At 48.9% G+C, this 26,568-nt stretch overlaps 1 protein-coding gene across 5 annotated transcripts in view; it reads left to right on the top strand.

The window, feature by feature from the left end:
• DIP2C (DIP2 acetate--CoA ligase C (putative)) overlaps nucleotides 1-26,568 on the top strand; it is a 390,975-nt gene that overhangs the window by 343,546 nt on the left and 20,861 nt on the right. For 3 of the 5 annotated variants that reach the window (XM_045812960.2, XM_087857775.1, XM_045812962.2), the window contains 3 exons: nucleotides 1,492-1,662; nucleotides 21,463-21,492; nucleotides 22,932-22,993. In XM_045812960.2, coding sequence (XP_045668916.1) covers nucleotides 1,492-1,662; nucleotides 21,463-21,492; nucleotides 22,932-22,993 — 263 coding nt within the window. The remainder of the gene's footprint in view (nucleotides 1-1,491; nucleotides 1,663-21,462; nucleotides 21,493-22,931; nucleotides 22,994-26,568) is intronic. The other 2 variants (XM_045812961.2, XM_045812963.2) reach the window with 1 other exon arrangement.

Raw genomic sequence — 26,568 nt, forward strand, 5'->3', positions numbered from 1 at the left:
GATGGACATATTTTCATGGTGAAGTAGTCACGATCCAAGTAAGGAGGGGAGATAATCAATCATATGACTGGTTTTCGATTTATATTCCAACTGCCATCCATGGTTTATATGTTCAGATGTGTGTCTTGTTTATAGACAGATGATATTTGTGTGTGTGTGTAGACATGTGCACATGAGTTATCTACACAAATGAATAGTAAAGCATTACATTTATCTCCTGAATTTTGTTTTCCTGTTTAGACCTAATGCATTAAGCTTGAACAAGAAAAAAAATGCAAGATAATGTTGATATTAAGCTACATAAACAAATATATAATTGTGTGAAATTATAGATCTAGGAAAAGAAATTTACAAAATGTAATTATTATATCACCTATGTTATTTTATAAAACGATGGAGTACATTTCACAAATAATAATATAATTGAGTGCTTTCTAAGCCCTTGATTATTGACTTAATCTTTACAATAGGCATCTGAGATAGAAAGCACTATTGTTAAAGAGGAGAAATCTTAAGTTACAGAGAAATTGAGCACCCTTTCCAGGTCCTTACATTTAATAAATTTTGGAGCCAAATTTTGAATCTCCAGCTCCAGGTGCGCCATCTCGAGACCCAGGCCGCACTGCCTCCCCGAAGACACACACGTGCAAATCGAGCATTGGGATCACGCATTCGGAGTGTTTTCTGTGTGGCTTCGTGTGTATGAGATCATATCTGTGCAGGAACCTCTGGGGCCAGCATGCCCCCAAGCCGTGTCCCCAGCACCGTGCCCCCTGTGTCTGTGCCCTGAGCCCAGGCCGCGGTGCAGGGCCCGGAAGGGCTGCGTGGCCCAGCCTGAGACGGTCGTCCTGCTACAGCTCTGTTCCTCTGGAGACCATCGCTCGCCACCCGCCTCCTTCCCCCGCCCCTGCAGGCACCCGGCCCGGCTGGGAAGCGCCCCTTCGCACAGTCCGGTGCTCGGCTCTCTGAGGTCCTCCTCTGCATCTTGCTGTCTTGCTCAGTTGACTGAACGTGGTGCAGACCCGAGCTCACTCAGTCACACACAGTCCTCAGAACTGAACAGGATCTTTTCGGTCTCATGGGACTTAGGAGGAGTGCTGTCTTTACAAAATTGTCTAAATATTTTACTTCTCCATTCTGATTTAAAAATAGTTTTTCTCATTTCTGTCCAGTGTGTGGTCCTGTGTATCCGTCTTCAGGGGTGTGTCTTGCTTCCCCAGACCCTGTCCTGTAATTGTTTTTCCAGGACCTTGCTTCTCCTCGTGCTCCTCGCTGCTGCATCTCACCGTTATTTAAGAGAGGTTTGTGAAGGCACCCTCAGTCCTCTGATGCCTGTAGGGTTTTTCCCCACACAGACGTCCCAGGACCGTTGAGTGACGGGGACACAGAACGCTGTCTGCGTGGAGTGTGTGTTGCTTGTATCCATCTGGTTAAGGAGCTCACACCTTGAGCACTGGAAGGCTGACCTCTTACCGCTGCTGTTATTTCTAGGCACGAGGGCTGGACTTGTCCCGTGTGCGGACATGTGTGGTCGTGGCAGAAGAGCGGCCTCGGATAGCGCTCACCCAGTCGTTCTCCAAGCTCTTTAAAGACCTGGGTCTCCACCCGCGGGCTGTGAGCACCTCCTTCGGCTGCAGAGTGAACTTGGCGATCTGCTTGCAGGTGGGTTTCATCGGGGTCAGTGAGCGCTCCCGTCAGAGGGTGGCTTTCAAATGGTGCGCCCTCAGCACGGGGTCCTTTCCGTGGCTGATGCTGAGCTACGTCCAGGAGATACCTTGTAATCAAATGCACGTGGTTGGTGCACACTCGTTTGGTTGGTTTTTTTTCTTTTTCTTTCTTTTTTTTTTTTTCAGTCTGCATTTGTGAGTAACCATTATTGACGGCTAGCGCTCAGAGCACTCATTGTGTCCTAAAACATTCTCACTTTGGTAACATGAGTAGCAGTTGGCCCAGACCCCTCAAGTTGGGCTTTTTAAAGATGGCAGAGACAAGTGTTTCTCTGTGGCAAGAAACGCTGTGTCTTGAAGTGCTCAGTGTCCGGGACAGACAGGAGCTTCTGCAGGAAGAATGCCGAGCAGTTAGCAGGTCCGGGGCTTTGCTGCAGTGATGGCATCCGGAGGTAGACGTGGCACTTCCTGGCTGCACGTGCAGGGCACAGGCGTGAGGCAGCCCCCGACGCGACCCGCGTGGTAACCACGGCGGAAGAACGCTTGCTTGCTTGTGTTTCTTCATTAGCCACTTGCCACCATCTTCGCTATTCCTTTCGTTCTTCAAACCCTTAACACGGGTGTGTTGATCGTGGGGATCGCCGGCCAGGGCAGGGCTGCCCAAAAGGAAGGACAGGCGTCCCCACGTGCCCTTCCCACAGCCTCACCCGCAGCAAGCAGCCCGGGCACAGCTGCAGGCCTCGTTCCTCAAACCAATCGGCAGGATAAGCAGGGTGCTCACCCAGGTGCTGCAACGGAGCACGACCCAGCAGGTCGCCCCCGGCCTCCCGTCCTGCCCACCCGCTGTCCCCGCCATTTCTGACCCCAGAGCTGGTTGCTCACAGTTACCTTGGGGGTGACCTGGGAAAGCTCCCAGCTGGCCACGTCCTCACCAGCACTCCAGGCGCTGGGACTTCACCACGGACAGGGGCCGAGAGCAGACTGACCATGTGACCCATCAGATGAGTTCGCTCCAGAAACATTAGCTACAGAAGGCGTCTTGTTGGGTTTTTATTTTTATTTTTTTTATTTTCTACTACATCCAAAATGACATTGCTGTCATGGGCCTGGTGCTGTTTTGGAATCTTGGCAGCATCTTTAATCATTTTTGTACATTTTACATTTTTTCCCCACATGTTTGCTTTATTCTCAACTCATTTCCAGCCAGTTTTCCTTTTTCCTGAATGGTTAGCTTTGGAAACTAGCCAGAAGTGTGGATGTGTCTGATAGCAGAGGTGGAGCGCACCGTGATTCCGCCGTGCGGGCTCGGTGTCGCGGGCTACGATGCTCGGGGGAGGGGCGCTTCAGGAGTGAGGCGCTTCCTGGCTTCAGGGAGGCGATAGAGCCTGGATCCTGTATTTGATGCGGCACCCCAGGTCTCGCAGCAGTGTCCCTGCAGCTCCTGGGGACACCCCAAGAATCAGGTAGCCTTGTGTCAGCCTGAGTCAGATTTTCCTCTCACTGAACTTCTTATAGTCCATGAGATGGACACTGAACAGAGTTTTCAGTGTGAGTGAAATACTCATATGTATATACAGTAGGGGGGTGAAGTGGGACTTGCGCACAGGGGGTCACAGAGGGCCTCCCCAGCGGGCAGCATGTCAGCAGGGTGCCCCAGGAAGCCAGAGGGCAGGTGCAGAGGCCTTGAGGCAGGGCTGGCCAGTGGGAACATGAGTTTTCTATTAACCATTGCAAAAACTTCAACGTGTGAGATGACGGTCGTGAAGCAGCAGGCAGAGCCCGCCGTCTGCACAGAAACCCACGTGTCGTGCTCCCCGTTGTGTTTCTGGAGGGCCTGACCCACAGTAAATGCCCAACAAGATTTGTTAAATATACTAAAACTGAATTTTTGTGAATGTGTAGACAAATCAGGGAAATAACCTGAATGGTTCTGAATCTTACAGATTGAACTTTTTTTATAAAGGAGTATTTTAGAAAACAAATCAGAAAATACAGATCAGCCAATAAATAAAGAATTACACCCATAATTCCATCCACCCAGAAATAATCGCCATTAATCCCTGGATGTAAAAACATCGGAAACACAAAAAGCTATAATGCTCAATCCCCAGTACTGTACCGAAATGTTTAAAGGCATTGGAAATTGGAGTTTTCCCTTTGTTGCAGAATTAGCAGAATTACCAACATAAGTGAAATCGGGAAGTAGGCATCCTTGTTTTCGGGTGATGTGCTGTTTTCCCAAGAGGACTGTGTGTCCCGGTGACTCGGTGGGCCTGACGTTTGAGCCACTGTTCTCTAGAGCAGCCCTGGTAGAAGGGACGAGTCTCCACGTGTGCCCGATGCGTCCTTGTCACCTAACGGAGGGGCGCTGTCCAGACAAGGAGCGGAGCCTCGCCCATGTGCTCACACCAAGTTCCTGGGCTCAGGGTGGCCGGGCCCACATGCCACTTTCAGAAGGGTTCCCGGGGCTTTGGGGAAAGGCCGAGGTTCACAGTGGGCAGCTTTTTGTGACTCCGGGATAAAAGATATCTGCTACATGAGATTGTAACGTTACGTGGGGACAAACTAGGGTTGGTTTTACTTGGCGAGGTTGGTTTCCATCGATGGCACTCTGAAGGTGTCCTCCTCCCTCCCGACTCGGTACAGTTTGATACTAAGGCTCGTTCTCCACTATGGCGTCTTGGGTGTTTTCACGTTCTGGCCGCGACTCGTGCTGTCTCAGCCTGAAGTGCACTTGCCCCCCCCCCCGCCCCCCCTTCACGGGCCAAAATCCTGCTGCTCTTTCCCAGTCCCTCTGAGTGCTGGCGCTGCAAGTGCTTTCCGTGCTCTGAATCCCCGTGGTGCTTCATCCCCCACTTCACGCGTTGTGCCACGGCTCACCGTTGTCTCTGCAGACACCCGTGACCTTCCTCTCGGGGAAGGACTGTCCGAGCCCCGGGACAGCGCCTCACAGGCTGAGACAACCTCACAGACGTCCCACAGTTCGACTCCTCTAGCTTCACGTACAGTTCACTTTGGAGACACCAGGCACACTTTTTCGTTCAGAGTCCAGCCTCCCGTGTGAAGTGAGTCCACGGCAGCAGAATTTCCTCCAAAATCAAAGCCGTGGAGTCACTGGTAGCTCTTCCTGGCCGGTGGGAATCACGGGCTTGCTGCCCACTGTTAGCTCAGGTGGCTGGTCCCAGGTCTGCGCTTCAGAAAAAAGACTTTCACCCCAAAATAGAAATATTCTCCGACGAGAGGATTGGGCCTTGTGGTTCCAGGTAGTATCTGGGTGGATCTCCCCACAGCTCGCTGGGGCTGAGTTAGCTGTTCTGGGATGGAAGACACTGAACCCCAGAGCAGTTAAGACGACGTTCCCCGTCAACCAGGCAGGGAGGCAGACACGGAACCTTCGCTGCTCCTGGACCACGTAATCTGAGCAGACATGACAGTGTCCACAGAGGAGCCCGTCCTTTTCGGGTTTCCTTTTCTCTAGCATTTTAGATGAGACCTGCTGCTTTGTACAAGCTACATGGGGCAGCCCAAAGATGTGTGTCTGGGGTGGGGGGGGGGAGATTGGGGGCGTTCTCTGCTCTGTGGCCGTGGGGGGGGCGGGAGTTGGGGGCGTTCTCCGTTCTGTGGCTACAGGATGGGGGAGGTGGGGATGTTCCCTCTGTGGCCGTGGGGTGGGGGGGGGCGAGGGTTGGAGGGGTTCTCCGCTCTGTGGCTATGGGATGGGGGGTTGGGGGCGTTCTCCCCTCTATGGCCGTGGGGGTGGGAGGTTGGGGGCGTTCTCCGCTCTGTCACCGTGGGGGGTGGGAGGTTGGGGGCATTCTCCACTCTGTGGCTGTGGGGGTGGGAGGTTGGGGGCGTTCTCCGCTCTATCACCATGGGGGGTGAGAGGTTGGGGGCGTTCTCCCCTCTGTGGCCATGGGGCAGGGCAGGGAAGGGGGTTGGGGGCATTCTCCGCTCTGTGGCCATGGGGCGGGGCAGGGAAGGGGGTTGGGGGTGTTCTCCGCTCTGTGGCCATGGGGGGTGGGGGCGTCTCCCCTCTGTGGCTGTAAGTGAGGGAAGATTGGGGGTGTTCTCCGCCCTGGGGCCTTGGGTAGACAACATACCTGAAGGCATCCTGACAGCTCAGGGCAGTGATAGCTGCTTGCTTGTGGTGCTGCATGAAACCGGGTTTAAGAGAAAATCCTAAAAATTGACAGATGTGTCATTGTCAAATATGCAAGTGGGCAAGTATAAAAAATCTAAATATGAGATGATCATAAAAATAGAAAATTGGGACAATCATAATTTCTGTGCTGCTGTTGACTCAGCTCTTCTATCTCAGAAACCAGGAGTTATTTACCCACTTATCATTCTGAAGCAGGAGTTGCCACATTAATTATTTCCACACAGCCCCCTTGAGTTGGATGTCATAGCTCGGTGGTAGAAGAATGGACTCATAAAATTAACTATGGCTGACTTGAATTTTACATGAAATACTGGTGTATTGTAGACTCCATGCAGGGAAGAAATGTAGACGTGTGCGCCATTTTTTATGCTTAGAAATGACACTTCCCAGAATCTTTAGCCATAAAAATGACTTTAAAACAATTTGGATTTGTTGAATCTATGACAAAAGTGGACATTAGGTCAAGTTATGACTTCTGAGTTTAATTAACTTTAACATAAATTTCCGTTAGTGCTGTTAAGAGATGTGTCATGTGTTTATTAACCTCTGTGGAAAGAGACATTACCTACAACCACAATTACTCTTTTCAGAAGTGTAAGCTGAAAGGTCTTTGGTTGTACTCGATTAAGAAATTTAGCTTATTATAACAGAAAAACGTGCATCCTCCTCACTAGCACAGGGAAGGAGGGAAAATGAGGTCTTCTCTTTTCTGAAACTTTTAAGTCACTTTAGCAGAAACTTTGATCTTTATGGTATTTTAAAAAAATAACAATTTATGTGGGAGGAAAGCTGATTATAGATATCTGTGTAGAATCAAAGCACTAGTAACAGGTGTAGCCAACCTTAAATCTTAAAACTCACACAATGAGAGAGAAATACGGCCACCCTGATAATGAGAAGTTGAAGTCATTGATTGTTGGAAAGAAAAAACCAGGAAGCTCAGAGGCTGATATAAATCTTAAGTAATTCTCGAAAGAAAGTTAGTAGTTATAATACTTTCATGAATTTGAGCTCTTGATTCGTGTTTCCTCTCCACTGCTTTTAGATGGGGGAAGTGACAGTAAAGGAGGTGTCGTGTGGGGGGAGGTTATATGCTCCCAGGAGTGAGTCACATTCAGCCGAAACCTGCACACTCTTTCCTGCTGATCTATGTTGTCCCAGAGAAAGAAAATTAACACGGGCCATCATGGGACCTGCATCTCAGTTACCCGGTATCCCAGTCAGCATTCTCATGTGTAAGCGGCAGAAACCTTCCTCGGTAGTCTGGATGAAAAGGAATTTATTAAGACACCATGGGTCACTCTCAGAGGCATCTGGGGAGCTGGGGGTCCCGGTTTAGGACCGCACACCCAGGAATAGCTTGTGCCGCGGTGCCGTTCTTGGGAGGATGCTGGTGTTCGAGAATTGTACTGCGCCTGCCGGTCCTGGCCCGGGCTCCACTGCGAGCGCGCGCTGCAGACGCCTGGTGGCGTGGCTACCTACCCACGTGCTGGCCTCCAGGAGAGTGGGGACGAGGGCGGCCGTTAGTTTTAGTTAGCACACAGCACAGCTCCAAAAGTAGAGCTGCCCAAATACAGAAAAGGGGTTCAGATGTTGGTGACCAGGAAGGGATGATGGATGGCGACTTCAGCCCATTTGGCTGCCCAAATCAGCACACGCTCTGTCCCATTCTTACACATCGCCCCCCACAAAAAACTATCATAACACAGCTTTCACTCTTAGAGCCGGTGACACACGCGCCCTCTGTCCAAAAAAGAAACGAGCTGAAGCCTCTGCCGTTGCGTGGTCGTCCCGCGGTGGTGGACACGCCCTCATGCCATCTCGTGAGCTGTGCACCAGGCTGCAAAGTCTGTAAAACCGTGGGACACGGGGAGAGAAGACAAGGCACGTTCTCGCGCCCCCGTACGGCGTTTTTGGCGGTGTGCTAGGTGCAGGGGGTTACCGCAGTGAACAGACACTTGGTGTTGGATCCGCTGGTTGCTGCGCGTGTCTCTCCACCTGGACGTTCCAGAGCTTTGGGAAGATTAGAAAGAGCTTAGGGTCCCAGGAGACCACGATGAGCTGGGCACCTGAGGCTGAACACCACAGGCTTCACAGGAGGGAGTTCGCTTTGGTTTGGGTTGCTTCTTTTTCAGTTGCAGGAATTTCCTGGGTTTTAGTCTTGAAAGAAGAACATGGGCCTCTGTGCTTCTCGTGGGTCCTTCGACTTGAGCAGCACCCACAGACACAGCCGCCCTGCCCCACCCTGTTCCCTGACCTGAAGCGCTCAGTGGCGCTTTGTCTGCAAGGGCTGCGGGAGCATCCTGGGCCTGCGGTCAGTATGGCCTCCCTGCACGACTCAGCTCTGTGGGTGGAGCGCAGAGCAGAAGCAGGCGGTGTGTGAGTGAGCGGTCGTGGCTGTTTCTGGGAAGCGGCAAAAAGAGACAGGCTCCTCTCCTGCACATGGGTTTGCTGACCTTTGTGAAAGCCTGTTAATTAGCCAGTTTGTCAGTACGTGGCATGGAGTGCCACAGTCCGGTCCAGCAGACGAGCTGGATTTTCACTGCCTTTGGCTCCCAACCAAACTACTCATTAGTTTCTGACCTTCTTATCTCCCAGACAGCCTGTTACTGCAACCACTCCTGATACTAATTTCTGAATCAGCCGAGGTGCTTACGACCAAACACAGAAACCAGCTCTGATTGGTGTTAACAAAAAGTATATTTATTAAAACGATCCTGGACTTCCATTTTTCATGAGGCTGCATAAGTCATAAGAGACTCTTGTTTCAGCATTAAACATTAAACAGTGTTTAATTAAAACAGTCTGGTTAATATACAAGTCACAGTTTTGTCAGAGAGCTGAAGATTAATGGAAGTCTCTGAACTGAAGTCACGTGTGGAGAGAAGACACCCCGATTTTCATCCCTGCCCAAGGAGCAGCAGGAGGAATTTGCCGTAGAGACCAACCACACCTTGAGCATGCTGACGCGGCACATAGCACGGCAAGGTGGGTGACAATCCCAAGGAGCACAGCTCTGTCATTCTGCATCCCTGCGCATCCCGGCAGCAGGGCACAGAGCCGAGAGATCATCTGAGGTTCTTTAGGGCGCTAGTAAATGCAAAGTAGCAGACCTCTGAAGCCTCGGGGGGTGGAGACTGAGAAACCATTCCCCCTGAGGGGCGGTGGGCCTTCAGTGGGTGGAAGGCAGAGGAACTGAGGGCTGAGCAGAGAGCAGGAATGCTGAGCGGCCCCCTCTGGGCAGCCCAGACCACCGGATACACTCCTCCGGCACTCCAAAGACAGAGGGGGGACAAGAGGGCTGAGCACACGTGTCTCAGCCGCCTGGGCCTTCACCAAGTGCAGCACGTTTGCCTCCAATGGCTGGGTGTTGAGTGCAGGAGGGAGAAAGCTGGGGTGAGGCTGGAGAGAAGGGAAAAGCACCTTGTCAGGCAAAAAGCTGGTATCCAGAGTCTCAGATCCAAACTCCTGATCCTGCCCACAGCCATGAAGCCAGCATTGACTGGCATGTCAGTGGAGCTCTTGGAGAGCCCCGGCCGCCTACAGACAGCACAGGTCGCTGGGACACCTGAACGGGACCAGAGAAGGAGGTGCCCTTTCTGGCAGTGCATATGCTTTTTACTTCAGTCTGCACTGGTCTTTTAAACACGGTGTTTGCCTTACAGTAAAAAAACTAAAAGACAGCAAAGGAAATGTAAGTCATGGGCACAAGAAGAACGCAGAAACAGTCCGAAACAGAGTAGGCATGCTGGAATTGCCAGAAACTCTGAGATAACTAGGACACATATGTTAAAGGGTGTAGTTGAAGAGGTATGCGCCTTGCATGAAGAGGTGGGGATATCACTAAAAGATAAAAAGCACAAAAAAGAACCAAATGGAAATGCCAGAAATGAAAGCTGCAGACGCGGAAACAAGATTCCTCGTGGTTCCTGTTGTAGACCAGATGCGGCGGGGAGAGGACTGGTGAGCGAACGTCAGGTCCCATCAGTAGAAGCTCTGCAAACAGAAACACAGGAGAGAAGGAAAGAATGTAAAGTGATCTCACAGACTTGTGAGATCTCTGGGGTGATACCAAGTTGTCTGCCATACATGTAGTAGGGTCCCAAGAGGGGAGGGTGAGGGGACTGGGACAGAGAACAGTTTGAAGACATAGTGATGAGCACCGATGAGAGGTGTCAGCCTGCAGACTCAACATCTCTGTGAGCTCCAGGTAGAGTAAATAAAAACAAACCTAGCTGAATCCTTCTCAAAATGCTGAAAGCCACATTAGGAGTGGTCTTCAAGCAGCTAAAAAAATAAAGATACAGTGCACGGAGGAGAACAATAAAAATGACAGAAACAACAGAAGTGAGAACACAGTGGAGTGATCCACACAAAGTGCTAAAAGAATGCTTACCCAGCAAAAATACCCTATGGGAAAACAAGAGCTGGTGTTTGTAGACAGGGCCACGCCGAGAGACTCCAGCAGCAGCAGACTGCACACACTACGGGAAAGGCTGAGCTGCTGGGATGGAGGGGAGAAAGCCCGTGAGGCAGGTCAGATCTGTAGGAAGAAGCAAAGAATGCTAGAAAAGGTAAACACAAGGAAACATTTAAAAATTTTTCTAGCGATGTATAGATATATAAATATTTTAAATTTCTTTAAAGACTATTAACCATTCAAAGCAAAAAAAAGACAATTGAGGCATTTGTAGCATGAGTAGAAGTGGCTCGTGAGGTGACAAACCTCAGGGCAGACAGGGAGGTGGATGGAAATACGCTGCCCTTCATGCTTATAAAGCACATTATGTGAAGATGGATTGTGATAAATGATGCAAATTTCAATCTCTACATCAACCACTAAAAAAAGGTCAATTAAGATAAAATACGGTACCTAAAATATTCTGTTTTGGGGGTGGGGGAGAAAGGAGGAACAAAAACAAAAGGGGCAAATAGCCAATCATACCAATAATTGCATTAAAAGTAAGTTAACTAAACAGGCAATTAAAAGGCAGAGATTGTCAGGCTAAAAAGATTCAACTGTATGTGTTTACAAGAAACCTTACCTATGAGGGTATTGACATGCTGAAAGTAAACACAGAGTCAGCAGAAGATGACCGGTGTGCGGTATTAGTAACAGACATGTGCGATGTGAAGGTTACTGAAAGTGAGGGTGTCCATTGCATGATGATTAAAGGGTCAGTTCACCAGTAGAACATAAAAATCCTAGATGCATCTGCACCTCAAAAGTGAGCTTCAAAATATGTGAAGCTAAATTGACAGAATTCAAAAGGAAAAAAGAGAGATTCAGTCATAGTTGGAGACCTTAACAACACTGTTGCCTAACTTGATGTAACTGACATGTAAGAACACTCTACTGCTGTGGACTGGATTATGTCCCTGCAAAATTCATATGTTAAAGCCTTAACCCCACCGTGACATGAGACATAGCGCCCATAAAAAGGTAATAAAGGTTAAAAGAGGTCATAGAGGTTGGGGACCTGTGTCGTCATAAGAAGAAGGAGGGAAATCAGGGTCGCGCTCTCCAGGCACACACAGCGAGGAACAGCCATGTGAACACACAGCAAGAAGGCAGCTGTCAGCAAGCCCAGAAGAGAGTGCTCACCAGAACCCAACTGTGCTGGTTCCTTGCTCTCAGGCTTCTAGCTTCTGGAACCGTGAGGAAATAAATCTTTGTTAAGGCACACAGTCTGTGGTATTTTGTGACGGCAGCCCACGCAGACTCAGACACCAATACATGTAGCGTTGACATTTTTGTCAAACATGAAAAATTCCCGAAGAAAGACTATAAAACAATTCTCAGTGAATATTAAATGACCACAATTACACAGTATATTCTGTGTGATGTAATTGAACTAGTAATAACAGTAGGATGGCCAGAAAATCCCTAAATATTTGGAAATTAAACAACACTTCTGAATAACCCATGAATAAAAAAGGAAATCATGAGGAAGATAAGAAAATACTTTAAAAGGATTTTAATGAAAACACAGCATATCAAATTTTGTTGCTTGCTCCTAAAGTAGGGCTCAGCAGTAAATGTTTGGATTAGGAAGGAAGAGAGTGTAAAATCTATTTAAACTTCCACCTCAAGAAAAAAATCTAGGAAAAAGCAAAAATTCAAGTCCAGAGTTGGAGAAAATAAAAATAAATATGGAAATGAGTTAAATAGAAAATAGACAAATGGAAAACTCAATAGAGTGAAAAGTTGATTCTTTACAAAAGTTAATAAATTTGGTTAACTGCTAGCAATACAGATCACTAATAAAGAGAGAGGCAGACTAATGATACCACATGCTGGCAGGGAATGGGGCAATTTTGAAGCCTCATGCATCACTCTTGGGGATGTGGGACAGCACAGCAACTTTGGAGAGCAGTTTGTGAGTTTCTTATATTGTTAAACACAACTTGCCGTATGACCCAGCAATTCTTTCCTGGGTGTTCACCCAAGAGAAGTGAAGGTGTACATCCCCCCAGGGGCCAACACACAAGTGTGTACAGCAGCTTCGTTCATTCATAGTCACCAAGAACTGGAAACAGCTACATATCCATTACCTGTGAGTGGAAGGCAGGTTGTACTCTTTTCATGCAATGACATGCTATTCAGTTGTGGGAGGGATAGACTACTCCTGCAGGGAACAGCATGACTGGACCTCAGGAACCATTTTCTGGGTGAGGGAAGCAGACACAGAGGTCCGCATACAGTGTGAGTGTGTTTGTATGATATTCTGGGTAAGGCAAAACTGTAGGTACAACAGTCAGATCAGTGTTGCCAGGTGCTGAGGGCCAGGGGAGGGAATTGACAGCAAAGAGGCAGGAGGGGACTTTTGGGGTGATAAAGATTTTCTATATCCTGATTGTGGTGGTGGTTACATGACTATACATTTATCCAAGTCAGTCAACCTGTAAACTTAAGGATGAATTTTATTGCATGCAAATTACACCTAAATACATCCGAGAGATGAGTGATGGAGGGAGGGGGGAAAATTACATGGAATAGGGCTAGGGTCTTCTGCTGTTGGCCAAGATGGATTAACAAGGGCCAGATTTATCCTCTTCCCTGAAACAAATAAAGAATGGTCAAATTCATAAAGCATGACCCTAAGTGTCAAATGACAAAGAAGGAAAAGCCCCGAGAAAAGCATGGTTAGCCCTGTGATTTCTCTAGGTTACTGCAGCCTGGCGAGCTCTTTGAGTTGAGGAAATGGAGCCGAGTCTGAGGAGACGAGAGGTGGCTAGCGTTCACAGAACAGGGTGCTACAGAAGGAAGAGTCAGACACGTAGAGCTCTGGAGATCCCTAGAGGACCCTCCTCAAGGGTTTGATATGCTGAACACCAGTCTGCATCAATTCATGTTAGAAAACTACTCAAAGCCACAAAAAGAACCACCAAAAGGGCTGGAGTGAATACTGCTTGTTCCCAGCAGCCAGACTAGAAATCTCCTAATTCATGAGGCACTGCTCAGGGCCCACCTAACAAATATTAAAATCAAGAACCAGGAAGATCAAGATCTCTCCAAGTAATTTGACTTAGAACAAAACTCAAGAATATTTACAGGAGTACAAAAATATCCAGCACCCAGGAAGGTCAAATTTACAATGTCTGACATACTATCAAAAATTACCCGGCATACCAAGAAACAGGTAAATAGCCACAACGAGGAGAAATATCAGTCAACCAAAACTGAACTAAACTGATACAGATGTTAAATTTATAGACAAGGATACTGAAAGAGTTATTTTAACTGTATTCCAGATAATCATAAAATTAAGAAGAAAATGGAATGTTAAAGAGAGGGGGAAAAAACAAGTTGAACTTCTAGAAGTGAAAACTACAATATTTGTGATGAAAAATACAATGATGGAATTGATGGCAGGAGAAAATATTGGTGAACTTAAAGACATAGCAATAGAAACTTTGCAAAATAAAACATAGAAAAAATGTTAATGGTAAGAGCATCATTGAATTGTGGAGAACTTCAGGTGACTGAGTATACAGGTGCCTGGAGTCCCCAAAACAGCGGAAGAAGGGCTAGAGGAAGAAGGGATATCTTCTTTAAAATAGAAGAGCTATTTTAAATTTGATGAAACGATAAACCCACAGTCTGAAAATTCACCTACTTCCAACATAATGTGAAGGAAACTGCTTAAGTTGCTCAAAACTAGTGATACAGGGACTGTCTTAAAAGCAGTTGGGTGAAAAAGAAGTCAAGTTACATGCAGAGGAGCAAAGATAGGGATCATTTCATATTCCTTATCAGCACTGATGTGAGGAAGAAGACAGCAGAGGACATCTTTAACTACTGAAAGAAAAGAGTTGTCAACTAGAGTTTTACACTCAGTGGAGATATCTTTCAAGAGCACAGGCTATAGAAAGACTTTTTTAAAAACTGGGGATGTACTGTATGGTGACTAACATAACAAAATGAAAATTATTAAAAAAATAAAACAATAGAGAACAAAAATAAAAGAAAGACTTTTTTATCCATAACAACAACAACAAAAAAAACCTGAGCATTTACTGTCAGCTTACAGACAGAGGAAGAAATATTAACGGAAACCCTTTAAGCAGAAGAGAAATGGTACCAGACTGAAGTCTGGATCTACACGATGAATGAGTAGAACCGGAAATGGCAGCGGCATAGATCAACATGTAAGATCTGTAGCACTTTTTAAATCTCTTCACAAGATTATTGATGGCTTGGACAAAAATGGTAATACAGCGTGGGGTTTATAATGTGTAGAAGTCTACTGTATGACGAAGAGGTGGGGAGGAGCGAGATGGAAATACACTATCACAAGGGGTATGTGCCATGCAAAAAGTGGTGTAATAACACTTGCAGGTAGGCTGTGATAAAGGTGTGTGCTAAAAACCTGAACGTGACCCCAGATTTGTTTTCGTTAAGTAGCTAATAAACTAATAAGCCAGCAAGGGAGATAAAGTGGACCTATGAAACATTACTAAATACAGAAGTCTGGAAAGAGGGGCAAAAATACAGGTAGGGTGAATTTTTAAAAAGATCGATTTAAACACAACCACATCAATAATTCAATACATACAAATGGTCTAAACACCCCAACTAAGATGCAGAGATCATGAGATTGGATTTTTAATATGCAAAACCTAACTATACGTACCGTATGACAAACTCACTTGAAACATGAAGACACAAATAGATGGAGTGTAAGGACAGAAAAGTTGTACCGTACTAATCTTAACAGAGAGCTGAATATCAAGCAATATTAATTTCAGAACAAAGAATACTACCAGGGATGCAGAAGGTAGTTTCATGTAGATATGAAAGAAATTGAATCCATAATCCAAAACCTTCACAGGAGAGAAAAAGGAACTCTCCAGGCCCAGATGGTGTCACCGGGAAAATACCAATCCTGTAAAAACTTGTTCAGGAGATAGAGGAAAAGGGAACACCTCCAACATGTGTTAGGAAGTGAGCATAACCTAGACACCAGTCTCTGACAAAAATGCCCAGAAACTAAAAATCCAGGTCAATATCCCATGTGAAAAAAGTCCTGAGCAAAATACTAGCGTAGTGCGCCACGGCCACGTACGTCGTCGCTCGGGAGTGCAGAGTGGCAGCATCGTGTAAAAACTCAGCCTGTTTATCATATTAAAACAGAATGAAGGAGAAAAACAATACGATTGTACGACGTAGCGACAGATGCGAGAAACCCCTCGTTCACAGGATAGCTAGGAAGACGGAGCTTCTTCAGTCTGAGGGAAGACACGTACAGGAATCTGGAACCTCACTGTCGCGGTCCACGTTGAGAGCTTGTTCCGAGATCAGGAGCGTCAGCATTGTGCTGAAGTCCTAGCCAATGTGGTAAGACAAACAGGAGCGGTACCAGTAGTGCAAATGGAGAAGTAAGGCTTGTTACTTGCAGACCGCCCGATAGTGCACACAAAAACCGTGGAACTAAAACCACAATTACAATATGCAAAGTTAGGAATAGCCCAAAATTAAAAGCTTATACATCGGGCGCCTGGGGGGCTCAGTCGGTGAAGCATCTGCCTTCGGCTCAGGTCATGATCCTGGGGTCCTGGGATGGAGTCCCCCATCGGGACTCTACTGCTCCCTCTCCCTCTGCCTCTGTATTCTCTCTTTGTCTCTTGCTCTCTCAAATGAGTAAATAAAACCTTTTTTAAAAAAGTTTATACATAAAAATTGTATTCCTATGCACCCCTGTATTTATGGCAGCATTATCTACAGTAGCCAGAATACGGAAACAGCCCAAGTTTCCATCAGTAAATGAGTAAAGAAGATGTGGGGTGTGTGTGTGTGTATACACAATGGACTATTACTCCAGTGTAAAAAAGCATGAACTCCTGCCATTTGCAACAATGTGGATGGGTTAGAGTGTACTATGCTGAGTGAAATAAGTCCGAGAAAGACCAATGCCATAGGATTTCAAAGCTCATGTGTGGAATTTAAGAAACAAAACAAAAAAGAGACAAACCGAAACACGGAATCCTAAACATAGAAAACAAACTGATGTTTCGCACGGGGGGGTGAGGGGGGTTGAGAGCACCCTTACCTTGATGTGCACTGAGGAATGCACAGAATTGTTGAATCCCCACGTGCACCTGAAACTAATATAACACTATATGTTAACTATACTGGATTTAAAGTAAAATAAAAGTAAATGATATTTCTACAGAGTAGTAATGAACAGCCAGAAAATGAAATTTTTTTTTTAAAGATTTTATTTATTTATTTGACAGAGAGAGAGACAGCCAGCGAGAGAGGGAACACAAGCAGGGGGAGTGGGAGAGGGAGAAGCAGGCTCATAGCAGAAGAGCCTGATGTGGGGCTCGATCCCAGATCGCCGGGATCACGCCCTGAGCCGAAGGCAGACGCTTAACCGCTGTGCCACCCGGGCGCCCCAGAAAATGAAATTTTTTAAATGCCATTTACGATAATACCCAAAAACTTCCAAGTACTTAACAATGAAAGGTGCACGTAAAGGTATGCATCAAAATCACAAAATATTGCTGAAAGAAATGAAATCCTAATAAATGAATGGATGTGTCATAGTCATGGAGTGGATGAGTCAGCACTTTTTTAAAGATTTATTTATTTGAGAGAACATGAGCAGCGGGAGGGGCAGAGGGAGAAGGAGAAGCCGAATCCCCCCTGAGCAGGGAGCCCAACCCTGGGCTGGATCCCGGGACCCTGGGATCATGACCTGATCCAAAGGCAGACAGACGCTCAACCAATGAGTTAGTAGTTTCAAGATGACTTTTTCCCCCAAAACAGATCAGTCCCAACTAAAATCTAAGAAGGCTTGTCCTGAGGAAATTGACAAAATGGTTCTGAAGTTGTTATGGAATTGCAAAAAAGAATAACCAGTCTTGAAAAAGAACAGTGTTGAAGGATTTAGGCACCTGATTTTGAAGCTCCCTATGAAACTGTGATAATCAAGACGGTGTGATTTTGGCTTTCCGAGAGACCCACAGAGAAAAGCAAAAACCACAAAAGCAAACCTGAACAAAAATGAATCCGGAAAGAGACCCATGTCACCAAGTCCATGGAATAGGGAAAGAAAAGGGTTTTTGGCAAATGTCTTGGGACAACTGAAGATTGAGATAGGTGTAAGTAGCCTCAGTCCCTTCCCCATAGAATACGCGAAAATCAGTTCTAGGCGGATCATGGACCTGAATGTGTGTGAGGAAGGGTTTAGAATAAATCTTCCAGGAAATACTACGAAAACTATCTTCATGACTTGGGTTATGCAAAGATTTCTCAGGGCACTAAGCGTGAAAGGAAAACATGATAAACGACTTTATCAAAATTAAAATTAATATGTTTAAGAACATTAATAGAAAAAACAGATTTGGGAAAATATATTTGTAATAACATATTTGACAGATCCGCAAAAGACTTGACTATACACTTCACAGGAGACCTAGAGAGGACCAAGCAGCACATGAATGTGCTCGCCATCTGTAGTTATCCCGAAATGCTGACGAGCGTCGCAGGGCGTGCTTGCGTGGGCAGCACATGCCCACAGTTAGGACAAATAGAGCAGGCAAGTGCAGGTCCTGGAGGGTCTTCCTCCGTTTGCTGATTAGCTCCCAAAATGAGTCAAAGCACAACATGTACTCCATTGAAATCGTGATTTTCACTTTGAAAAAAAATGAGTGATTCCACTTCTCACCTCCCAGAAGAATTAAGAGCAACAAGGCTGACAGCACTAACTGGTGCTGAAGATCACTGCCAGTTTGGGGACGGATTTAACCGTTTCTTACAAAGTTCTGTGCATGTCAGCCCTGCGAGCCAGCGTGTCAGGGTATGTGCACCCGAAGGGAAACCTGCCTACGAATGTACCTGAACAAGCATTGTCGTGCCAGCCCCAGACTGGCAGTCGCCCAAATGCCCACAGCAGCAGGTGGAACAGTGCGTGATGACGTGTCCACACGGCAGGACACTTCCCAGAACGCGGGGGGCGAGCTGCTGCTGCCCACATCATGTGTGGATTCCAGGGTCATCGTGTTCCGTGAAAGCCAGCACAAGCGAGTACACGCCCTGTTGTTTTATACGAAGTCTGATAGTACATTAGTCGGTGGTGGTAGAAATCACAAAGCGGTCGGCTTTTGGGGTCTGGGGTGAGGGACTTTTTATATGCTATTTGGGGCGGTAGTTACAGGGGTGTGTACGATTGTCCAAATTCATGCAGCCAAATGTGAAAAATCTGCATTTTGTTGTCTGTAAATTATACGTTAGTTAAGACGGTGAAAAGATCCTGGGTAATACACAGACCTGCTGGGACCACCAGAGAACCTGGCTTGAGTCCTGCAGGCAGGACCACTGCTCCCAGCGCAGCTGCCGACGTGGCCAGCGACGAGCCCGTGCGCCCAGAGGCTGCTGCGTGCTCCCCATAACCCGCCCTGGGGGACACCGCCTCCCCTGACCCCCGTTTATGGAGAACTCCCTCGACTCCCCCAACACGCAGCACAGTAGATAGCCCAACATCAGTACTTTGGGATTGTGGCTTTCCCGCGCACATTCCCACTCAGGGATTCGTTCCGTGAGCTTACGGTGCTGCGAGCTGGTCCTGGGCCGTGCTAACTCGGTAGCGTGGCAGTCGCTGGTTGGCCAGGCCCCGGGCTGAGGAGTTCCAGGTACTGTGTTGGATTTTCTGTGCTGTTTCAGATGTGAGTCTGTACATCTTCAGCTGAGATTTAAATGTAACTTCTGTGTTCAAGAGCTGTTTAATGCCTAACTGACATAGTACTTTTACACCAAAGACAAGATGATTTTTAGTATGAATGTGTCCGTACGCAACCTATTTATTGCACAGCTGAACTTTAGACTGAATTTTCTTTGCTGCTGCTCCTTTTTGCAAATAGATGATGATCTTTAAATACTTGGGGGCATTTTTATGCATTAGGGCTCTCCTTCTTTAAAGAAACTCCAGCTTACATTCTTTGTCAAACGAAGTTTTGTGCAAGTGAGGACATTTTGTTAAATACACACTCCCTCATATGTATCTTGAAATCCCAATTTTTTGTACCTTGGGATTTTTCAAGTTTGGAAACACCTCCATATTAACCCCTTCCTCCTCCTTCGTGTAACCCTTATCAACGCAACGGACGGGTTTTGCTCCAGACGCTGAGTTGTCCCTTCCGTGTACCTTCGCGTTGGGAAATTTATTCCTAGTCGTGCATGTTTTTCTCTGAGATAATGCCTTGAGCCATCACAACGAAATCTGTGAATTAATTTAGAGAAAACAGGGGCTTACTTTGTTCCGGTTAATATTTGGAATATCCAGGATTCAAGGGTCATGAAGGGAATTACTGAAAACCTTGCGTTGGGCTTGAATAGGTCCAGTTACAAAGTCCCGTGTACCTTCCGAGTGCAGCCCTTCCCTGAGCCTGCTCCCTCGTGTCCCGCTGCAGCTCCCCACCAGGGAGCGGTTGCCATAGTTACTAGTTAGCAACGTGAAGGCGGTGACAGAGGGATGGAACCTCATTCTAAATCTGGAACCCTTGCTGTTCGTAAAGGCTGGACTCCCAGCTGAGCAGTGGTAGCATCTCCGTCTGGCGTTGGGTGTCAGCACGCAGAGGTGAAACCCAGCAGACAGCTTGATATTGTGGCTGTCCTCGCTGCGGTGCGCCTGGACCGGGTGGCTGTGGGGTCGGGGCTGGCGCCAGCATCGGTCCCTCATCCAGTGCCCCCGGACAGCGCTTCCGGAAGGACTGGAATCAATCCGTTGCTCACCTGGGGAAACACATGCCCTCTAGGGACCTGACCCCAGGTGCTTTTTGGAGTGTTTCTGGCGCACCAACTTCAGTAATTTAAGAGGGATGGAGGTGGGCCCCAAAACCATGGAAGATGAGAACACACTAGAAGGAAGCGTCTTTGAGGGGCTGACACGGGCACCTGCTCACGAGGGGGGGGGTCCCTCCTCCTGTGCGGGCTGACACGGGTGCGTGCTCATGAGGGGGAGGTCCCTGCTCACGTGTGGGGTGACACGGGTGCATGCTCACGAGGGGGGTCCCTGCTCGCGTGCGGGGTGACACGGGCACGTGCTCGCGAGGGGGAGGTCCCTGCTCGCATGCGGGGTGACACGGGCGTGTGCTCGCGTGCGGGTGACACGGGCACGTGCTCGCGAGGGGGAGGTCCCTGCTCGTGTTCGGGGTGACACGGGCACGTGCTCAGTGACACGGGTCACGTGCTCACGCCGCTCCCTGGACCGTGTGCAAGCCCAGGGCTTGGTTCCTTCATGCTTCAGATGTACTTGGGTGCCTTCTCTTGTACGTTCTCCTGTGGGAGAGCCGGGATGGGGACCCTAATTATAGATGTGAAGGCGTCCAGGCGGTCCTTCATCATTGTCATCAGAGACTTGGAACTACAGCTGACCTTGGGCAGCGTGGGGCTTAGGGGCACTGACCCCCGCACGGTGGAAAACCCACATAGAAGGAATTTCTGACTTCCCAGAAACTTTACTAACAGCCCACTGTTGACCAGAGCCTTAGTGATGACATAAGTTGCCAACTCACACCTACTTTGTGTGTTATATGTGTGACACACCGCATTCTTGCGGTAACGTGAACTAGACAAACAAAACTACCGTTAGAGTCAAAGGGAAGAGTTTCTCAGAAACAGTCCACATGTAGGCAGACCTGCCTCGTTTAAACACGTACTGTTGAAGGAGCAATTGTATTTCAGTGAGGAAACGTTCAACAGTTCGGCCAGTAAATTCCACAGTCCCTGCTTCCCTCAGAAAAGAAAAGGACTGCAAGGGTCCTGCAGTTAAACTGCCGGGCGGTACGGTCGACCTCGTGTGTTGCGGAGGTCGCCGGGGTCTGTATGTCCAAGACAGTCATCTGTTGCTCTCTTCCGTTGCTCTGTGGGTTTGTTGACATCTAAGATTTTTTTTTTTTAGCCTTTAATGGTACAGTGATTGATTTTAACGATTTCCATGTTTGACATTGTGTTTGATCTTCTTTTTACTTTGTTCCCTGCTTTTTGCATTCTCCTCCCACCCTCCCTCTTCCTCATCCCATTTTAATTGTTGGGTGTTTTGTTTGCGTGTCTGTGTGTCGCTTATCTGTGGTTCTGTTGGTCTGGTGTTCTCTCCTTTCTTCTCGTCCCCCGCCCTGCTGCTGTAGCCCCACAGGCTGTGGAAGCTGGCCGAGCAGGTAGGGGACCTTCCTCTTCATCCACACCAGTGCCCCCACTCACCACCGTCTCGTCAGCCTCCGGCACTGGGACACACTAGAAGTTGAGTGCGGAGACTGGCTGGGGGTGCGGGCCGAGGTGGGAGGACTGGCGCCCAGCACGACGTGCTCTCAGACCTCTTGGAACGTCGCGTGCTCGCGACAGACACTTCCATTACGCACTGCCAGTGGTTTCTCTGCCAGTTTGGGGTCCTGTCCGTTTGACTTCACTTCCCATGTTTGGTGACCCGTTTTCTGATTTGTTTACTTTTTAATTGGCCTTCTGTGGTTATGTGTTTTGCATTACTCAGAACATCAGACCAGTTCTCCCCTCAGGGCTAGTCTGTAACCGGCTCCTTGAGTAGCCATAGGTTGGAGAGAACGTTCTTTGCGTAACACGGGGTGCAGGCTTCCACAGAGAGGCTGACGGCACGCGCTGTTCTCCGTCCTCGTGGAAAGAGAGCGGTGACCAGGAGTGTTGCACAGCGCAGCCTGCGTTAAGGAAGCTGTCTGTATCTTACTCTTTTATGATACAAGATGAAGATTCTCTCCTGAAGAATTTTGGCAGAGTTCTTCAACTAAATTGTGAGGGGCGCTCTCAGTTTTTGGAAATTTGTTTTGGGCTCCATCTTTTTCTACCTGAGGGATCACATAGCCTTCCCAAGAAATAGAGCTAGAATTTTAGTTTTTATAAGTAGCTTTAATTGCATTGCTCTTACGTGGAGGGAAATCCTTAGTCACAAGTCAACCCAGCATGTTTTGAAGGGATTTGTGGTGATGAGACCAGATTTCTGCACCCCAGTGTTCAGGAGCTCAGTCATGGAGTGCTTCCGGGCTGACTGTACCGTTGATAAACACACCACCTCCCTGACCTGTGTCAGAGACAAAAATAACCTCCCTGGGCTGGAGGAAAGCCAAGGCAGAGGCCGAGCTAAAAGCAACAAGATAATTATCTCTTATCTCTTCCTTCTCGGGCTGTCAGTCCGAGTCCCATGTTCGGCTTCAGTATCTTGACCTCTAAAAACACACCTTTTGGGATGCATGTAGTAGGACCTTCTCAGCAAACGCAGCAAACGATGCCTCCTATCCTTGACAACCTGCTAGCTAGACATCTTGGCAGCTTCAGCCTTTTTTTATTGGGCAAGACGTGTGGCACGCCTCTTTTTCTTTCTTATTTTTGTAAATATGATCGACAGGCCGTGTGAAAATTCGGCATAATCCTACCAAGATGCTCCTTTCAGAGCTGAGGTTATCAAACTGCAAACCAGCAGGTATCTCGGAGAGAGGTGTGGGTTTAGTGCTTTTTAGTTTTTGTTCAGTTTGAGATTTTATCAAAGAAATTCTCGCTAACTGGTAGGAAGCAGAGACCCATATGCCTCCCACGGTACCTTGACTTAACCGCGCTGTGTCCTTGCTTGCAGGGGACCTCGGGACCTGACCCAACCACCGTCTATGTTGATATGCGAGCTCTGAGACACGACAGGTACGGTGCGCTGGTGGGTTTGTTTCTTGGTTGTGCAGCGTGCAAGGGCTGTCTCGTGAGGGAAGGAGCGCGGTGTCTGTCCGCTGCGAGCACGGTTGCCCGTGACTAAAGCAGGAGTGCTGCCCCAGTTGGCTTGAACCGTGACTCTCTCCACATCTGTGTGGTTCCCAGCGGGGCAGTCCACTTTGCGCTTTGACGCAAGCGAAGACTGTTGCAGAGCGGGCACGGGTGACCGGAGTTGCGTCTCTGACGGTCTGACCAGAAGCCCGTGGTTCCTTCCATCACCGTTTCAGCTGGGCACCGTGTTGCACCTTTTACAGCTTCCAGCACCCTGCCCACATTTCTTTACGGGAACTGAAATACTGTGTAAAGGTGTTTCCATGAAAAATTAGAACACGCGTGAAGGTACCCTCTGTGCGGCTTCCTAGGCAGCCCTGGGCAAGAACGAAAGGTGAGCGTTTGTAGGTTTTCCTCAGCGGGGGAAGGAGGTGGAGGTGCGAGCAAAATGGGAACCTTTCAAGGAATTTCTGCCCCTGCCTGGAGGACCTACCAAAAAGCCCGAGGTTCCCCATTGAGTAGCTTCTGTCTGGTAACTACAGAGATGCCCGCTCGTTTATGTGATGGGACACGGAGCATGAACCCTGATAGCAGGGGTCTCCCGCAAACGACTAGCAGGTGCTTGGTGAATGCATTGCAACGGCCAGACACTGTGTCTCCTCCTCTGCTCGCCTGCCAACGTGGGCCAGCCTGCTGTTCAGTGAAGGGAAGCACGGAGTTAGCAGTCACAGTCAGTGCATGGGGGAAACTCGCCCGACTGCGCGGGCGGCCCGAGCGTGTTCCTAGATGACACCGACTCCTGCATGTGTGTTGGGGAGTGGGTTGTGGAGGCTGAGGAGGAGTCCCGGCAGGCCGTGCATGCACCAGCCAGTCCGGGGAGTACCACCCCTGACTCACACCGGGCATCCCGGCAGGGCTCTTAGGCCCCACGGACGTCAGGCCATGTCTGATGAGCATAGTTTGGAGAGTGGTATGGCTGGTGTCCCAGGGATGGAGGCCAGGGGTGTGGCTAAAAGTGTCCTGTAACGCGTTGGACAGCACCACACAGATGTTCCAAGTGCAGTGTGCTGAGACCGAGAGGGGCTCGCCCGCGTTCCCGTAACCGTGTCCCACTTGGAGTCCCCCTGGTCTCTGTGGGCCTCGTTTGAGACTCTGCTGTGGAAGGAGAATCCAGGTTGGAGCCATGTGCTGGCCGCCCTCCGGGAGGCCGAGGGCAGAGACGACCATGCGTGCTCCGCACCCTGCCAGCTCCCCCACTTCACAGTCCCACTGGGTCATTTCACGACTCAGAAGTTTGGCTTTGAAGAGTCTAAGTAATCTGTTGCAGGGGCATAGACATTTCCAAACAGTAACTTCTAGGCTTTAGAACAAACCTACTTTACCCTCTGAGAAGTTACTTGGACATGATACATTACACCTTTTACACCTTCAAAGGGGAGAGAATCCCTGTTTGAGTAGCATTTAGGCACTTGCGTCTGTGGCCTGGCCCCAGTCACGGGACCAGCAAGCACCGTGAGAGCCGTGGATGAACACGGACCCTCTGACACGGCAGGAGCAGCTGACGACATGGCCGGCCGGGCACCGGATGTCATGCTTGGCATCACGGACGGCCTGGAGCGTCAAGGATGGTCGGACGGAGGGGACGGAGGGGTTTTGTTCCTGGAGAAGAACAAGCCGTGGGCGCTACTTTCTAAGGTTTCTGTGGCCGACCCTCCGGAGGCGTTCGGGGGCAGAGCCTCCTGCGGAGAGCGTGTGCGGTGTGGGAAAGGGAGGTGGGCGCGGAAGCGCAGCAGAGTGGCCCGGGGAAGGGGGCCTGACACACAGTCAGTGCTCGCGGGGACTTCCTCGTTCTCCCGTCTTCCAAGTCCACAACTCTTTCAGGTGACACTTGTGTCCTGGTGTGTGCTCTCTGACGGGTCGTGTGGGGTAGAAGTAGACGCGCTTGGGGGGCTGGAAGTTGCTGTCAGTCACGATCACCAACGACCACTGGTGGTCACGGCTGCTGGCCACGTCGCTGAGTGTCGCAGGGACCCAACGAGCTGCCCCCGCGCGGGACACACAGACACCCCACGTCCGCCCTGTACGGGCCTTTCCTAAGAAAGCCTTCCGAGGGGCCCTGCACACCCTCCACCATTCCAGTCACGCTGTTTCGCATTCTCGCCTGTCCTGCGCTCGAGGCGGATGGCTGGGAGCTGAGGGAGGGGCCGCCTCTGCCCGTCTTTCAGGGTTTGACCGAAAAGGAAGCAGACCTGGACATGGCATAGCCACTCCTTCAGTGTGGTCTGTCCCCAGAGCTTCAGCGGCCGGGAGCCCGAGCTCCTGTGTCCTCCATGTCCTTTGCTGCCTTCACCACCTGTAATGGAACTTCCTGGCCAGGTCAGGCTGGGTCGCTGGCCCAGGTGCTGCTCACACCTGCTTTCTGCAGCAGAAAACCTCCCTTGAGCTGGGAGTCGTACCCCCCTGGGGCCTCTCCAGGGTCCACACTACCCCCAGTCTGTGAAATCCTCCTGCTCTCAAGCCCCAGTTCCATTCAATACCATCCATCCTGCGTGTTCCCCAGAGAAAATATCACCCCGCTTGAAATCTCCAGCACCACTTCTGACCTTTATCAACATGTAATCAGAAGTGTCTTACCTGCTGCTGATGTGACAGATAGTCCGTGGGGTCCAGCTGGTCAGAGTTCAGTCTGGGCCGGCTCTGTGACCTCAGTCTCCCTGTGCCCAGAATGGGCATGGTAAAGCCACGCTCCAAGGGCCCCGGGAGGTGCTGTCAGGGCAGTGGGTTTGGAGGCTGTCCCTCCCACGGTACCAGGGTGACCTGGGCACAGGAGGGAGCTTGCCTGGCTCCAGGCCCCAGCGGGGGTGGGGTGCAGGTGAAACAGGAGAGCCTTCATAAATATTGACTATCTTGTCACTTGGGGAAAAAAAATGGGGTTGTTGTGCTAACTTCAGATTATTGTGATTCAGTGATCGGATTAATCACTCTTCCCATTGCTTTGGTACGTTCACTAGGAGCCCCAGGGCACCTGCTTAATCATGATGTAATTACCTTGGAGAGGGTTAACGTGTTCGTGTGTCCGTGCAGTTTCCCTAGAGAGAGATTGTGCATGCTCACGTGCACACCTGGCACAGACAGGTGACAGAGGAGAGCCACATTGTGGAAGCCTGTGATCAAAGGTTACCCAAATTGACCTGATTTCTACTTGACTTTCTGCCTCTTTTTCTAACACCCCCTTGTTTTCTGTGACCCACAGTGTTTGGGATTTACTCCTCTGCGTTTCTAGCAGGTCACTGTGGAGAACGTTTCTGCCTCACATAGCGAGGGTACTGACTCCTGCTGCTGGAGGAGACTTAGTCTCACCGTGCACAAGGGGGAGGTGATGAAATGGTTTGGGGACTACTTGAAAGTGACTGTTACTTTTAAAAATACTCTTTCTTACGTTCATTTAATGTGAATTCTGGTCTCTTCATCTCTTCCAATCAGATCTTTCCTTAAGCACTTGGATTTTGTAGACTTGA

This window comes from Ursus americanus, chromosome 31 (assembly GCF_024610735.1).
Source record: "Ursus americanus isolate L20-20 chromosome 31, mUrsAme1.1.p, whole genome shotgun sequence".
Classification (NCBI taxonomy): domain Eukaryota; kingdom Metazoa; phylum Chordata; class Mammalia; order Carnivora; family Ursidae; genus Ursus; species Ursus americanus.